The following is a 15,942-nucleotide window of genomic DNA, read 5'->3' on the forward strand; positions in this document are numbered from 1 at the left end:
TTATAACGTGTACAGAAAAAGTTGAGCGCAGGGTGCAGATGTTGAGAGCAGGAGTGACACACTGAGAGAAGGTCCACAGATGTCCGTCAGCACATAGAGCAGAGATCTGAGCGAGAGCAAATGCCAACAACTGAGAGAGAAGGGCTGTTATTGTGTGTGTATATGGATAAATAGCAAACACTGAAATACATTTCTTGCACGCAGCAATGAATTTTGTTCGCTCAAAATAACTCTTTCACACATAGTGGTCACTACAGTGGACAGCTATTGTGTCAGTGTTGATGGTATACTTGCACATAAGAATAGAATAGAATAATCCTTTAATTGTCCCACCAGGGGAAATTTGGTTGTAACAGCAGCCAGAAAGACACATATACAAACAAACAGTACACAGGACACAGAACAGAAACATACACAATTTTTCTTACATATTTACATTCAGGACAATGGTTACTATAAACAGAGTACTGTACAGTTATTAAATTAAGTATAAATAACTACAGATAAGAGGCAAAATAAACCACTACATTGGGCATTGATGTGTCACTCCATACCCTGCCACCCACTGGTCGTTTAATGTTGCTATATGTGTTTCATTGTAATTATTGTTATTTAACCCTTTCATGCATCAATTAGGATTTCAATCAGGATTTCTTTTCTTAAGTATTTTTATTCATCTTTTCATGCCTAAAGATGAATAAAAATACTTAAGAAAAAATCCTGATTGAGATTGTCATAATTCATGCATGAAAGAGTTAAACTTTTCTTTGCTCAAAGTTATTTTCACCTCAAAATGCATACTGGATCCCCTCTCAGTTTTTGTTTTTTTTTCATGTCTTTTCCTCAAGTACATGATGACATAATATCGAATTTGATAGTAACAACAATCAATGTTCATAAGGGGGGGAGGGGAACTTAGCTGCATGTATGATCGCTTATGTTCATACATACAGTTAAATAAGTTTTGCATTAATGTCATGCAATTAAATTAAATTCATCATATTAACACATGATCAGAACGGTGTTCATTTCTTTGCAAATAGTATGTTTTTAGAGAATTTTCTGACCATTGGCTTTTTAAAAAAATATTTTACTTATCACATTACTTAATTTTGTCCATTAAAGTCTCTGACATTATCCACCTTTGAAATTTTCATCCAAACAGAGTCCACATTTCTTCCTGTAAGGAAGCTGAAAAGGACAGATCCACATTCAGACGAAACAGATCCAAAGTGGTAGATATGATTCAAACAGATTTAGTTCATTTCATTGCATTTTGCAGAACAGGAAAGTGTTTCAAGATGTCTGCCGATTGGCAAGACTGGCTTGGACTACAAGTTCCATATTGCACTCGGTCGTTTCTATAGAAACGGGTTGTTGTCTCATTACAGGAAGCTAATGTGCCACCGTGACGTTTGGTAGCTGTATAATGTACCTAACACTCTGGGTAAGTGTATGAAATATACATATAAATAATTAAAACTGATCAGTATGGTTAGAAATAGCGTTTATGGCTCAAATGTGCTGCTTAGCATACTGAAGCATGACTTGACAGACCATGACACGTTTATGGTGCTTTTACAGACGCTTTCATTCATTATCTGCAGTGAGCGTGTGTTATTCACTCATATCACAAACGTTTTGTTCGTGCTGTTTGTGTTTATGTTCATGCTGTGTTTAAAGACGTTCTTGTTAAACGCAGTACTTCACCGTAACATCATCTCCCCCTGCTGGCGGGTGACTATGTATGGAGCTCCGGTGGATTTATCTTTTAAAAACATCAGCAGTTTAACAGGTAATACTCTTCGCCATATCCTTCTTTATGTAGGATCTTGAGGGCTGCAAGAGGTCATTTACAATAAATGAATAAATTATTAGTTCTCTCTGACTTAATGCTATACGATGAACCTATTAGGATAAGATGCATATAGGCCAAATTAAATGATAATCCTTTTGGTGTAACTCAAAGTCCATTTAAAATATAGGATTTAAAATCACTGTGAAATATTTATGTTTTGAAAAGAAACTGAACTAATAAAACAGGGCCATGGAGCTTTAAAATGTATACATAACTTACATTAGTTGAGGGAAAAAGCTGTTGTTGGAAATTTAAGTTAAAGAAGTGATGATCAGAGCTCTGACAGTGGGTTTGGGTGGGGCTCAGAAGATTATCACATTTCAGACTGGACAATGGCAGTCTGAAGTCTGGAACATTTGCACTTTAGATTTCTCATCTATCTTTATTTCACTACAAGCACCCCTCAGAGAGAAATGTTAAATATATTTGTGAGTATCGATTGAGAATTTTAATTTAATTTCTGACCATTTTTAATGAGAATTTTATGTTACGTCGGAGGGATTTGTGAAGCCTCCAGTCCTTTATATTAATGAAAAAGATGGCAACACTAATACAACAGCACACAAAGTCAAACACAATCACAGGCCACACAATATCCACTTTGTTTTATTTTATTTGGGGTTTCAGACACATGGATAGAGGAGCCCAACAGCGGTCTGCGGCCTTTAAAGAGAAATTCAGAGATGAAATATCTCAGCTGTTCCCTGCGCCTCAACAACAACAACATCACCGACCTTCATGACCTCCAGAAGACTGTTAGCCATTTCCTGGCTCAGCCGGCACATCTAACCTGGTTGGATCTTTCCTTCAACAAAATCGCACATATAGACCACGTGAGTGTCATTATCAACAGCTGCTTATCTTTGTTTTACATCTGAAGTACATCTGAAGCTGGTGTACACATGTGTGTTCCAGGTCTTGTGTGAGTTGCGTGAACTACGTGTGTTGTACCTTCATGGAAACAGCATTTTTATTCTGTCAGAGGTGGACAGGCTGGGAGTGCTGGCACATCTGCACACCATCACTCTGCATGGAAATGTCATAGAAACCAACAAGGCATACAGGTGGAGACTTTCTCAGCTGTATTTTACACTAAACACACTCGTCACACGTCCCAGGGAGCTTTAATGTGTTTTAAATGTGAGATATTTTATAGAAGCTGATGGTAGTTTGCTGTTTACAGAACCAAGTCCAGACAATCAGCAGCTCAGACACCTCAGAGGTGTAGAATGAGGGATTGCTCTCATTCTGCAGATGTCTCTAAGTGAGACATGAGTGCTCGGCAAGCATCTAAGTGCATAACATTGTAACAGGTGCTTAAATGCAGATCGGGTTCATATTACTTGTCCTAGTCTGCATAGCAACACCGGTTACAAAAACACATACAGTGCAGTGACTGCAGGCTCATGTCCTTCTGCAGACAGAGACGCCTCTGTTTAAAACCGATTTCTAATGAGTGACAGCAGCTTCTTCATTCATTTAGAGTATGTTTGCAGTGCTGGTTACACAAGATAAATTTTGGATGAGTTTACAAAGATGAGGCCTCTTTAGTATTCAGTGTTATTTCTGTATAAATGTCTACAAAATGTGCCTAAGATATTTATTGGGCGTCTTTCTGTATGTAGGAATCGCGTGATATCCGTCCTGCCTCGGTTAAAGACGATGGACTTCAGCGCCATAACGCGACAGGAGCGAGTCTTGGCAAAGATCTGGCACCAGAGCAACAGCCGCTGCAGGAGCAGCAAGGTTAACCAGTGACTGCTGGCTCGTCTCCATCCATAAACTGATATTCTTTACCTGTTTGTCCAGTGCACACTTTATTAAGGTGGTTTAGATGGATGTAGGATCAGTGTATGAAAAATCAGAGTGCCTCTCAGATGACCCACTCAGGGTTTGTCTGGGTTTTTCTGGTACAATGGCATTAATGTATTAATATATTCGATGAAGCCATGGAAAGCTTTACCCAGACACTGATACTGAACATTTTCAGATTTACATGTCCCTAAAGTACACCCACAAATCAAAATGTAGCATTATTATATCAAAATTTGTATTTACTAACTAAAACTAATCCGAAAATAACTTGAAATTGAGGGAAAAAATTGAAATTTAGACTTATGGAAGGCAAAATATGTGTTTTTCTGTGACAGAAACAAGCTTCCATTGAGGGGTGAGTCAAAATTTCATGCATTCTAAGTCTCTGAACCAAACTCACTGCAGATCATGGGGAGACAGCCTGTTGTTGACGAGGATTGTTGTGTGTGTGTGAATGAAGCACACACGAAGGGATTAATCCAAACATTGAATAAAGAGGCTGACATTACCATTAAAAAACTAGCTGTACGATCTGGCATTGAATGGATGGCAAGTCAGTCCTTAAATACTAAGGATGGATAAGAAGGTGACTGAGAGCTGCAGAGAAAGCAGGAGGGTCATAGAGAGAAAAATAAAAGAAGAGGGAGAGGCTCTGGGAAACAACGACCCTTTGAGCATTAATATCATGGAATATGTCACAATTGCAGCAGCAAATCTGCACCAATTTAATCTCTCTCCAATTTTTTTAAAAAGAGCTTACATGTGTTGCATTTTGTATAGTCATCTCTTGTACTGAGCAGGTATGAGAGCTCAGAAAAAGGCCAAAAAGTGACAAAATTCAGCCTACTTCTGTTTACTAGCAGGGCCTATAACTCAGAACTAAGTTTAATAGTAATTTTGCATGGCTTTATTAAATATACCAAAGTCAGTATACAAAAAAGGCATAAAAAAGAGAGACACCTGACTTTTCTTTAAATCAGTTAACTCAAGCGTGGCTGACTGATGAGGCCACTGATAGTAACTGTACTTCAGAATTAGTAGTGTTGTAGTACATTACTGTTCTTTATCCATATATCGCTAAATGTTCTCATTCACATCCAGATATCTGATCATTCATGTGGGTTTTGGAAATATTTTAATACTGTTTGCGACAAAGTTAAATTAAAGATAGTGCTGTTGACCATCTCTGTAGCATCACTGAATAATTACATCTGACATTAGAGCACACTGAGGTCAGGACAGGAGCAGTTTGTTAAAAGTCTTTAATGAATTAAACAAAACAAAAAACAAAACTAAAACTTTTTGGTACTAGCCTAAGACATTACAAACATATTTAAGGTAGTATTACACAGTTGAGTAACAAACGTAAAAGGAAAACTAAATGCCAAGAACCCATTGCAAAAAGCTCAGATCAGTCGCGTGGTTTAAATAATCAAAGCCTAGCAGATTATCCCTTTAGAGTCTAGAGCACTTCACCGTGCTCCCTGCCCACACATACAGTCGTGCTCTCCTCCAAGGAGCAAATATATACTCGAGAAACAGAAATAAATAATCACAAAAAGGGATCGATTCATTTTGTCTGCTGCTGTAGACTGATTGTTAACACCCTCTCCCCTGCTGCACTGCTATAACGGTTAGTTTCTGATTATGAACAAATCCAATCATATTGCAGGGGAAACCTCTTTGTTTAAAAGCTTAACAAATGCAGGCCTTAAAAGTGTTCTTGTGTTTCATAAAAACTTATCGCCACAAGATCTTAGCCAATTCTGACCAGTGAAGTCTCTACAAAAAGGAGGGACTTCATACAATCCATCATGTTTTGTTTTTTTATATTCAAGCAGAAAATTCTGTACAAAGGCATGAAGACACAATATCTGTCCCTACACACACTCGCACACACCCAACCACTCACTTTCATCTTTGAATATTACACTTGAACTTCTGGCCTGCTCGTTTATTTAATGCTAGATAAGCGCAGAGGACACGGCGCCGCCTGTAAACTCCAGAATTGTGACCCAAGAAAAGCTGCATCCTCACCCGCCAGCCAAGGAAAGGTTATTTAAGGTTTGGCCTCGACTGGAATAACAGGTTACTCCACTGTCACTGTCAAATGTCATTGAAATTCCCTCTAGCCTGGTTAGTGTGAGTTGTGTATGGTTGCCAGCATACTTCACTAAATGATAACGTTTTAATTTTGGCAGAAAAAGTGTGTCATTCCTTTTTTCTGGTGCTAATTTTAACATACTTCTTGCTGCTCAGGGATAAAGACTGAAGAATGTCTGGTGACATCAAGGATGTTAAACAGAGCTAAACATATATGAAGCGTAAAGATTAAATCATGTTTGGGGGTTTGTTTTGCTTTTTTTTACCCTGGTAAATAAAATATTAGACATGTGGTGCAATGATTATTTGCAATATTCCACGCCACAGTGATCCCTTATTTTCAGTGGAGATTTTATCAAATGTATTGTATTAACCAACAGCCAACAGCTTTGTGCCAAAAATCCAACAGCTTTATCCCAGGTGAGTCCAACATAGATATCAGCAAGGTGACAAGCTAGCTCTGATTCTTAGAAAACAAAGAAACTAAAAACACCCCTGGACAACTTTTTCTTTTTTTTTTTTAAGAGATCATCAAAAAGGTTGATTTCCACAGCTGGAGGCCTCGCTGATGCACATATGAGCTCAAACCCATCTTCCATTTGTCACTGAATTAATTACACTCGAGGACAGCCACAGGGTACGACCCTACATTGTCTCTGTCTTTGAAGCAGTTTAGAGCAGAAAGCAGGAGGACCAAAATGTTTTAATGACGGGTGGGGCTGGAGGTTGAGGATGCAGGAGTGACACGAAGAAAGTGGGACTGGAGCAACGATATGCAGGCCACAGTTGCAGAATCAGGGAATGGCAAACTGGACCACCAAGTCTTCTTTAGCATCCACTTTGATTTGAGAGATTGCACTGTAAGCATAGGCTGCTATCTTAGACACCTGCAAAGAAAAAAGATAAGTCAAATTCTAACTGCTCAGCTGTCTTTAAAATGACACGACTGGGGATTCTGGGCAGGAATCACACAGCCCCATTCAGAGTATGTTACACATATGGATACCTGCTGAACATCTGAGTATGGCACCAGGTCACTCGCAAGTACTTGGTGGGGCTGGCTGGTGAGGGAGGGGAGAGCGAGGGCTTTGTTTTGAGGCAGACTGGTGCTCAATACAGTCAGCTTTGTACTGAAGAGAGAAAAACATAGAGAAATTAGCTGTGCTGCTATTTAAGTTCTCTTAAACCAGTAGACTGTGCTTTGAGGAGCTAGAGTTTAGCCTGTGTTTTAGTCTAAACAAGGCTGCTCTATTTGGTAGAAATCAAACAACATGCTGAAGCACCAACCAAAATTATTATCAGCCAGTAAAGAAAACCCATCAAGCTATAAACCGTGTTTTTGCATACCTGTATTGTCGAGCTCTGTCCATGTACTCGTGCGGCTCCACCATGATGGCATCTGCTGCTGAGACATCAATGATGTTCCTGATGTACAGGGGATAACGGCATGTTTATTACACAGACACTCCTGCGTTATTGTCAGTGGCATGTCTACGTTTGCATTAAAGAGCGTCTTACTGTGCCGTCTTTGTCAGGATGGATGAAAGGAGGGCCTGTTCATTTGACAGTGCTGACGAGCCAGGGCCAGGGTTCCAGCTGGTCCCGCCATTTAGTGGTTTGCTGGGAGGGTTTGGGGAGATCAGCGGCTCTCTCTCCTGCTTAAAAAAAGTCATGAAATTTTACTTCTTTTTCCTTCTAAATCAAAGATAATTATGACAGTTGAGACCACTTTAAATTTAGCTAACCCTTTTTTGGGGGGGGGGTAGAAAGCCAAAAATATACATTAAATTTCATTATAGTAATGCAACAACGCACACAGTATGACTTCTGGAACTTGTGGTGCTCTTACAAATACTCCAAAAGTCATTTCTTCAGTCTAAAAGAAATATATGAGCACAACACAGGCAGGCAGAGAAAACTATAGATCTTCACTCTGTCCCCATTGCTCCTTTAAACTGCTATGAGGAAAGATGCATGAAGGAAGAACTGACTTATTTCTCGAAACTAAAAATAGCTGGGAATCTTGAGGGTCATATGACTACATGAAAATAAAATCCCAAATGTCCCTCACCTTGCTGTTTGTCCTAACACATTTCGCAACACTTTACTTTTCACCTCGCTTAAAAACCACTTTATATAAGAAAAGAACATAAACAAAGCCTTAAAACACATCTCTTTGCCTGTGGATCTGTTAAAGCTTTTCTAAAGCTTTCATCTTGATAAGTTAACTGGCTTGTACTTCATAAAAGGCCTACCCAAAGGCTAACTTACAATAGCAAGCTGCTAACCGCTAGAAAACGACCACTTGGTAACGTCGTCACGCATTACTCACGTGTACCGTCTGCGGGGAAATATGCCCAAAGGGATAATATACTATTAGGTACTCCACTTCTAAAATTGTCCAGCTTTCACATATCGGGTTTAGCCTGCTAACAGCTAACTACCTTGTTCCCGTCCTCGCTCTTGTTGTCGCTGCTGTAACAGCAACCCATGGCAACGTCCGACGGCCGACACTACACAACCCCGGCGTCCCTTCTCTCCGTCAGAAACCAGTCGTGCTGTTCTTCTCCAGCAAACATAAAACTTGTCTCCAGCGTGGTTGTATTATAACCTCATCTAAAGGTAAGGAGCTACTGTCAGAAGCAGCAGCGAGCTATCACATGACAGCAGCTCTAGCCCAACAACACAAGAACCACTTCCGGTTTTTGAGAAGCGGCGTCGGCCCTCGTCACGTGAAGAGGAAGCTTTGAATGTGAGCTGAATGAATGATAAATAGATAAATAAATAAGTAATATATTAATACTGATATAAGACATTTTTAGTATATGGCTTTTTGATGGTTTCATTATTTATTCATTGTTTACGTACTGTTTTTTGTAACAATGAAGATTCAATAAAGGTAGATAAGTTTAAATACCTGTGGTCAACCATCCAAATCAATGGACAGTGCACAAAAGAGGTGAAGAAGAGAGTGGAGCCAGGATGGAGTGGGTGAAGACGAGTGTCCTGAGTGATTTGTGCCAGATGGTAGTGAGACCTGCTATTGAGTAGGGAGCTGGAGGTGGCAGAGCTGCAGATGTTATTATTTTTTTAATTGGAAGTGAACAGGATGGGCATATCAGAAAGAAACCTCAGGTTGAACACTGGCTGAAATGCAGCCAAAAACCTTACAGAGTCACCACCATATTTTATAAACAGTTCATGTTGTACCTGCTTCCTGACCTGCTGATACACACTGACAATATTATGAAGCAAAAGGTTCATCCATTGTTTTGTTCTTTTCAGATACTGTTTCTCTGCTTTAATATTTTTTTTAGACCTGCCTTCTTTTATCCTCCACTTGTGCAGTTTCCTTAAAGTTGTTAAGGACTCGCTGGACACCCAGTTTTAAGCTAATATCTCTTTCGGAATCACCTGCAAAAATCATAATTTAAGCCCATCAAACTGTGTCAGTAGATTTAAGTTATTAAATGGGAACAATTATTTGTTTTTGCAACCAGCTGGCAGTGATTAGATGTCTAATGACTCTTTGCTAAATTGCCTGTTAAGTGTAGACACAACACTGGTTCATCTCTTAAGCTATAGGTGGCTTTTTTATGTTTGAATGATTCCTACGTCAGTATTAAGTGGCTTAAGAAACAGAACATTCCTCTGACAATGGTCAGGTACAAGGACTGTACTGAAGAAATAACAGGTCTCTCTTGGAAATGACAATTGTATCTTAGTGAGATTTTTACCTGGATAAATAAATGATAAATAAAAAAATTTAAAAGCGAAGGAAGTGAGTGAAAAAGCAGCATATATACAAAGAAAAACTCTGGAAGACTTTCAGAAAGACTGAAGAATTTTGCTCTAAAAGCCTACAATAAACATGAAGAAGTTGGGCTCTTTGGAAATAGAGCATTAGAAATATGGGTTTGCTGAAGACTATTACCCAGTTCTGTATATGTGGGCAGTAATTAGGAAGTTCATGTAACACACAGAACCAACAGGAGACAGTATAGGTTGGGGTCAATAAAGGGACTTCCCTGGATCCAAGCATGTTAAGTTGGACTTGATTATAGAGTATTACATTACTGAGCTGGTGGTAGACTTCCGCAGGCACAAACATCCTCCACTGCAACCACTGAACATCCAAGGTATGGACATTGAGACTGTGGACAGCTACAGGTACCTTGGTGTTCATCTGAACAATGAACTGGACTGGACTCATAACTCAGACGCCCTCTACAGGAAAGGGCAGAGCAGGCTGTACCTGCTGCGGAGACCCAGGTCGTTTGGAGTGGAGGGCCCACTCCTGAAGACCTTCTATGACTCTGTGGTGGCCTCAGCCATCTTTTATGGTGTGGTCTGCTGGGGCGGCAGCATCTCTGCTGGGGACAGGAAGAGACTGAACAGGCTGATCCGAAGGGCCAGCTCTGTTCTAGGATGCCCTCTGGACCTAGTGGAGGTGGTGAGTGACAGGAGAATGGTGGCTAAGCTGTCATCCCTGTTGGACAACATCTCCCACCCCATGCAGGAGACTCTGACAGCACTGAGCAGCTCATTCAGTGGCAGGCTGCAACACCCACAGTGTGGGACGGAGAGATTTCGCAGGTCTTTCCTCCCCACTGCTGTCAGACTCCACAACAAAGACTTTAACTGATCAAACACACACATCCACACATGTGCAATAACACTAAGTGCAATAATCTTTTCTGGCATCGTTGTATTTTTACTCAGTTGTATATAGCATTTGTATTCTATTTTTATCTTATTGTATATTTTATTCTATTTTATTCTACTGTATATAGTATTTTATTTTATTCTATTCTGTACAGTTGTGTACTGTATTTATTCTTATTGTATTCTAATTTTTGCTTCATAACTTTTGCACTGTCCACTTCCTGCTGTGACAAAACAAATTTCCCACGTGTGGGACTAATAAAGGTCATCTTATCTTATCTTATCTTATCTTATCTTATCTTATCTTATCTTATGAATCATCTTACAAGTATCCCACTTTGTTGTTCTGTATTGCCCTGAAGAGTACTTTTTTAATGTCCATAATAATCTATAGGCAAAGTAACAAAGCGCTGTGCCTCTGTCATTAATTCTCTACTCTGTATTGAGTGACTCTAACTTGTCTGAACACTGCATTTCTTTCTTTTTGCTTTGAAGTAAGATAGGAAATTAGGATAAACCAAACTACAAATATTTAAGCAAGTATGAACTGCTCCTGCGTTTACAATAGGCTACTGTAGCAAAGTCCAGGAGGATGGGGCAGGATAAGACATGTCATTGTACATATGGCAGACTCACTGGGAAAGATTAAAGGCTCTCTGATATACCCTGGGGTTGTGTGCGATGACAGGGTACCACACACATACAGCTTCTCAAACGCACGATAGTTACATTTTATTTCCAGCAATTCATTTCACAATAAGGAAAGCTCATGTCTTTTAGAGCAGACATAAAAACTGCTGCACTGTCACTGTTACCTTATTTGTTTGTTTGTTACTTAGACATACATTTCCAATTTTTTATATTTTGTAAAAACAAAGAAAGTATAAAATAAGAGCAATTAAAAAAGACTCAAACAAATAGCAGAATGGCATAAAAAGCAACAGTTTAAATTATATAAATAAATGAATAAATAAACACAGTGCAAGAAAATGGCCTGGATTCCAGACATATTTACACAGTTGTTCTTACTCTTATTTGAGTGTCACAGACACATTGCTGATGAAATTTTTACTTCAGTTTTACCAGGAACAGAAATAAAATGGTAATCTGGGAGCATCATCTGATTCCGGTGTGCACTTTTCATGGTCTACATACCACAAAAGTCACCATTTGGATAGACTTTCCATTCTTTTTAGTGCATTATTGTCAATACACATACGTTTGGAGGCTGGTGAATATTTCTTATAAGTTCAAATAATATTGCACAAGTTTATTCTTTCTGTCTTATGGCGCTGCACACAAATGTTTTTAACATTACTGACAACCCAAACTAAGGAAACAATCCGTACGCCCCCACTGACACTGCCGTGGAGACAGACAGCAGCAGTCTGATGGGGTGGGATGGTGACTGGGAGGCGCCTGGCCTCTCATTAACCCCCTGTTTCCTCCACACCTCTCCGTTTACACCTACATGCCGGTCAAGTCCAGACAGAAGAGCAGGAGCGCTAGACTGAAGACAAAACGATGCCTGTTTTTCTGCTCTCTTTCATTGCGCTCTTTGGAGTTTCTCACGCTTCTGACAGCGCGCCTCCGGAACCGTCGCTCTGGTTCAAACCCACTTTCCGCTCCGTGTGCAAACCCATACCGAGCACTATGTCTCTGTGCCACGGGATCGGTTACAGGAGCATGTGGATCCCAAACATGCTCGGCCATGATTCACTGAGGGAGGTCCAGCAGCAGTCTGCAGCCTGGCTGCCACTCATCTCCAAGCACTGCCACCGGGACACCAAGAAGTTTCTATGCTCGCTCTTCGCTCCGGTGTGTCTCCCGGAGGTCAGCGGGCCGGTCAGCCCCTGCAGGAACCTGTGCGAGGCCGTACGGGATGGCTGCGTGCCGGTGATGAGCGCCTTCGGCTTCCCCTGGCCTTATATGTTTAACTGCACCCGGTTCCCACACGGAACCGAGCTCTGCATCCCCGTATCCGAGGAGCAGGATGGGCGGGAAACAGAGGAGGCGAAGCACGAGGAGGTGCCCAAAGGTCAGTGCACAGAGTTGTGTCATACTCCACCAAAACAAGTTTGTGTTGGGAAGTTCTCAAGTACTCAAGTACAGCTCTGAGGATGCGGTTTGCTAGACTGTGTTTTTCTTCTAGTTTATCCTTTTCCTTTATTTCCACTGCATTCATTAAGGAAATGTTGCTCACTCACTCCAGAAAAGCTTCTCATAAACACTGAACTGCAGAGATTTCTCATGTTTTCTTTTTCATTGCAAATGTTCATAAGCTCTTCTAGTGTTTCATGTAAGATTTTAATAAGCCTTTAAAATGCAAGTGTTTCTCCCATAATCATAATCCTCATAGTAGCGTATCAACCCAATAGAGCACTTTTCTCTCAGACTGCAGGCATACTTGTGGTTCCTAGGACAGTTAAGTAGAATGGGAGGCAGAGCCTTTAAGCTTTCAGGCCCCTCTCTGTGGAACAATCTCCCAGTTTGGATTCAGAAGACAGACACCCTGTCTACTTTTAGGCTTGAAAATTTCCTTTTTGATAAAGCTTATACTTAGGGTTAGGATCAGGCGACCCTGAATCCTCCCTTAGTCAGACTGCAATAGACCTAGACTGCTGGGGGGCTTTTACTCACAATGCTTTTACACATAGTTTACACCTCTCTGCATTTAATCATTAGTTATTATTCATCTCTGGCTCTCTTCTCTTTTGTCCTGTCTTCCTCTCCTCACCCCGAACCAGTCAGGGCCCCTCCCTGAGCCTGGTTGTGACAGAGGTCTTTTCCTGTTAAAAGGGTGTTTTGTTCTGTTTTTTTTCTTCCCACTCTCATCAAATACTTGCTCATAGGACGTTGTCTGATCATTGGGGTTTTCTCTCTGTTATTGTAGGGTCTTTACTGTACAATATAAAGCACTGCGAAGCACTATTTTTCTGATTTGCTCCTATATAAATGTAATTGAACTGAAATTTTATTAACACATTTAACTTTAATGGAGTAACTGTTGAAGCCTCAGACAAGTACAATTGTCCAATAATAATAATAATAATAATTTTTAAGAAAACTAAATTCAACTACATGATTGTATTGTGACGTCATCCATTTTGACAAGGTTGTACATTAAAGTGCTTCCACTTCCACTTTGCTGCATCAAGTCATATACATATACTCCAGTCATATGTAAACTGTACTAATTACACTTCACTTATAATATACTCTCTGTACTGTACATGGCAATGTTTTAACTTTTCAAATGATATTTCATTTTAATAAATAACATTGCACTTGGAGTGCTGTAGTTTTATTTCATTTTTATAAATGTAGTTTACATTTTCTGAAGCCATTTTTCTGCTTTTTGATACTTAAAGTGCATTTTTCTCATATTACTGAATGTAATTTTTACAGTACTGCAATCACACCTCTTTGACAGCAGCCATTTAAAAAAATTCAATTCAGTTTTAACTCAGGTTTATTTATATAGCAACAAATCACAACAACAGCCACCTCAAGACACTTTAGACTGTAAGGTAAAGACCTTACAGTATTTGGAGAAAACCCAAACAATAAAGCAACCCTCTGTGAGCAAGCACCTGACAACAGAGGCAAGGAAAAACTCCCTTTTAACAGGAAGAAACCTCAAGCAGAAGCGGGTTCAGGGAGCAGCAACTCAATTTACCTTCTGGATATGTGTAAAGTTGTATTTAATCCACTTTTACTTAAGGTGGTTACTGAAGCCTTAAGGTGTTTGACCTGCTTTGACTCTGGAGTTTAATGGAAGAAAGAAAACAAAAGAGAAAAGTTCCACCATATTCATTTATTTTTTATATCCCCACTGCAGACTGCTGCAATCACCTAACCATTTTTTCTTTTCCATCCCCCCAGGGAGTGTTATTTGTGAAGCCTGCAGTCTGGCTGCAGAAGGAGAGATTGACATCCAGGAAAACTTCTGCCACAGTCCATATGGTGAGAACAAAGTGTTATAGATAACGTGGGCTCCAAACGCATTTCTTTTTGCTTTCTTTTGTAGCATGCAATTTCTCTTGCAAAAACAGGACAGCTTATCTAGTCACAGAGACTGGTTGATTTACAACGTGCATGAAGCGACACCTGTTGAATAGTGTTCTCCGTGTCTCTGTCACAGCATTTAAGATGCGTCTGGGCAGCATGATGACAGTGGGGGGTGACCTTCAGCTGGTGCCTACGGCCCGCAGTCGCATCCTGAGGTGGGCGGGGGGAGGGGCTGAGAAAGCAGAAGGAGTCGGAGGCGCCATGGCCCACAGCGCTTTGTGGCTCCAAGAAGGAGGCACGTGTACCTGTCCTGGTTTGGACTCTGCAGAGAGTGACGAGAATGAGGAGAAAAGTCAAGAGGTGGTGCAGATGGATAAGAAAGTCACAAAAAGAGGAAAAAAGGTGGGGAAAGGTGGATGGTATCTTTCCCTTGCTCAGGCTGAAGAGGGAAGACTGGTGCTGACTCGACTGGTGAGGTGGAGCAGAGGGGACAAAGAGCTGAAGAAGTTCATCCGAGCTCTCCTCAAGCAGCCGTGTGCAGAGCTTTAAACGGCGAGTCATCCACATCTACATTCCTGCAGATGATGCTTTCATTGTGCTGCGTGAATACCAGCGCTTCACAGTAATGTACACAAAGTCCAGCAAAGGACCCAGCTGCTAACTGGTGAACAGCTGATAGTTCAGACAGTTTCAGATAGCTACGATCAAAAATCAGTAAAATCTTCAATTAAACCAAGGCGTCATCTTGATTTGTTACAAAATGTATCCTTGCATTGTTATTGTCACTGAGTTGCCTCCATTAAAACGGAGAATTATTTTTACCAAAATGAGAAGCCGGGACTTTGCAAACAATGATCATCACCTCATCAACAAAATTAAGAGAGCTGGTGTTTGTGTACACTACTGAACCATCCAAAATCATACTGGCAGGAACATTGCATTATATTTTTTATATATATATTTTTTTTTGTACATAAATGAGTTACATTTTGTCTCCTTTATCAAATTATTCACTGAATTAAGAGATCTTTTTGTAATGATTGCTGTGGTGGAGACCGATCTCCCCTCTCTGTGGTGACATGTCCATGCACACACAAGCAATATATTTATCTGTTTACTTCAATTTATTTTTTTAATCTTGTATTTTACTTGATACATCAATAAGCTTTTTCTTGATCCTTCCATCATGACTTAGTAAAGAAAGAAATTGGACTCCGCACAGAGACGCACACCTGTTGACGTTAACTTGAGATATCAAATGTCCGTTTCACGCTGCCCTTCTGTTTCTCCTGCTGCTCATTTTATTTGTATTTTGTTTTTCTAAATATACTGGTTTCTTCATGTCACATGAAAAATGGCAAAACCTGATGTTAAACAGCTGTAGTTTTTTTTTCCGTTAAATGGGAATATGGATATATATCCTGTCATGCACGTGATACATAAAGTATTCATAGCCTTGTCTCTGAGCTTCTCTTAAACACACACGCTCT

At 40.2% G+C, this 15,942-nt stretch overlaps 3 protein-coding genes across 6 annotated transcripts; 2 read left to right on the forward strand and 1 right to left on the reverse strand.

The window, feature by feature from the left end:
• The first annotated feature begins 1,286 nt into the window (after window positions 1-1,286).
• lrrc51 (leucine rich repeat containing 51) lies at window positions 1,287-6,416 on the forward strand. 3 transcript variants are annotated; one of them, XM_025898296.1, is made up of 6 exons: window positions 1,363-1,447; window positions 1,684-1,795; window positions 2,486-2,691; window positions 2,774-2,922; window positions 3,042-3,118; window positions 3,484-3,604. In XM_025898296.1, coding segments are annotated over exons 1-6 (564 nt in total). In that variant the 5' UTR covers window positions 1,363-1,429; the 3' UTR covers window positions 3,486-3,604. The 3 variants fall into 3 exon arrangements, with proteins under 3 accessions (XP_003449369.1, XP_025754081.1, XP_025754080.1); XM_003449321.4 differs by lacking the exon at window positions 3,042-3,118 and having other exon boundaries at window positions 1,287-1,447; window positions 1,703-1,795; window positions 3,484-6,416; XM_025898295.1 differs by lacking the exon at window positions 3,042-3,118 and having other exon boundaries at window positions 1,367-1,447; window positions 3,484-6,416.
• On the reverse strand, window positions 4,921-8,490 carry lamtor1 (late endosomal/lysosomal adaptor, MAPK and MTOR activator 1). 2 transcript variants are annotated; one of them, XM_003449257.4, is made up of 5 exons: window positions 8,221-8,490; window positions 7,295-7,431; window positions 7,124-7,201; window positions 6,783-6,906; window positions 4,921-6,663 (listed from the first exon to the last, which is right to left on the reverse strand). In XM_003449257.4, the coding sequence occupies exons 1-5, from the start codon at window positions 8,266-8,268 to the stop codon at window positions 6,571-6,573; spliced, it is 480 nt and encodes a 159-aa protein (XP_003449305.1). In that variant the 5' UTR covers window positions 8,269-8,490; the 3' UTR covers window positions 4,921-6,570. The 2 variants fall into 2 exon arrangements, with proteins under 2 accessions (XP_003449305.1, XP_005454412.1); XM_005454355.3 differs by having other exon boundaries at window positions 7,295-7,434.
• A 3,094-nt stretch (window positions 8,491-11,584) lies between these two features.
• sfrp2l (secreted frizzled-related protein 2 like) lies at window positions 11,585-15,911 on the forward strand. Its single transcript, XM_003449320.5, has 3 exons — window positions 11,585-12,479; window positions 14,327-14,407; window positions 14,586-15,911. Exons 1-3 carry the CDS (start codon window positions 11,966-11,968, stop codon window positions 14,999-15,001), a joined length of 1,011 nt encoding a protein of 336 aa, XP_003449368.1. The 5' UTR covers window positions 11,585-11,965; the 3' UTR covers window positions 15,002-15,911.
• Window positions 15,912-15,942: the final 31 nt, after the last annotated feature.

The sequence above is a fragment of the Oreochromis niloticus genome, linkage group LG14 (assembly GCF_001858045.2).
Source record: "Oreochromis niloticus isolate F11D_XX linkage group LG14, O_niloticus_UMD_NMBU, whole genome shotgun sequence".
Taxonomy (NCBI): Eukaryota; Metazoa; Chordata; class Actinopteri; order Cichliformes; family Cichlidae; genus Oreochromis; species Oreochromis niloticus.

What these genes read in the sequence shown, in the direction of transcription:
- lrrc51 (XM_025898295.1), top strand. An exon ending in AAACATCAGCAGTTTAACAG is followed by an intron (nt 1,796 to 2,485) that starts GTAATACTCTTC and finishes TTGGGGTTTCAG; the next exon opens with ACACATGGATAGAGGAGCCC. An exon ending in GAAACCAACAAGGCATACAG is followed by an intron (nt 2,923 to 3,483) that starts GTGGAGACTTTC and finishes TTCTGTATGTAG; the next exon opens with GAATCGCGTGATATCCGTCC.
- sfrp2l (XM_003449320.5), top strand. Translation starts at nt 11,966, where the DNA reads ATGCCTGTTTTTCTGCTCTCTTTCATTGCGCTCTTTGGAGTTTCTCAC. An exon ending in GCACGAGGAGGTGCCCAAAG is followed by an intron (nt 12,480 to 14,326) that starts GTCAGTGCACAG and finishes CCATCCCCCCAG; the next exon opens with GGAGTGTTATTTGTGAAGCC. An exon ending in CTTCTGCCACAGTCCATATG is followed by an intron (nt 14,408 to 14,585) that starts GTGAGAACAAAG and finishes TCTCTGTCACAG; the next exon opens with CATTTAAGATGCGTCTGGGC.
- lamtor1 (XM_005454355.3), bottom strand. Translation starts at nt 8,268, where the DNA reads ATGGGTTGCTGTTACAGCAGCGACAACAAGAGCGAGGACGGGAACAAG. An exon ending in GACAGAGCTCGACAATACAG is followed by an intron (nt 6,907 to 7,123) that starts GTATGCAAAAAC and finishes TTCTCTCTTCAG; the next exon opens with TACAAAGCTGACTGTATTGA. An exon ending in CATACTCAGATGTTCAGCAG is followed by an intron (nt 6,664 to 6,782) that starts GTATCCATATGT and finishes TTTTCTTTGCAG; the next exon opens with GTGTCTAAGATAGCAGCCTA.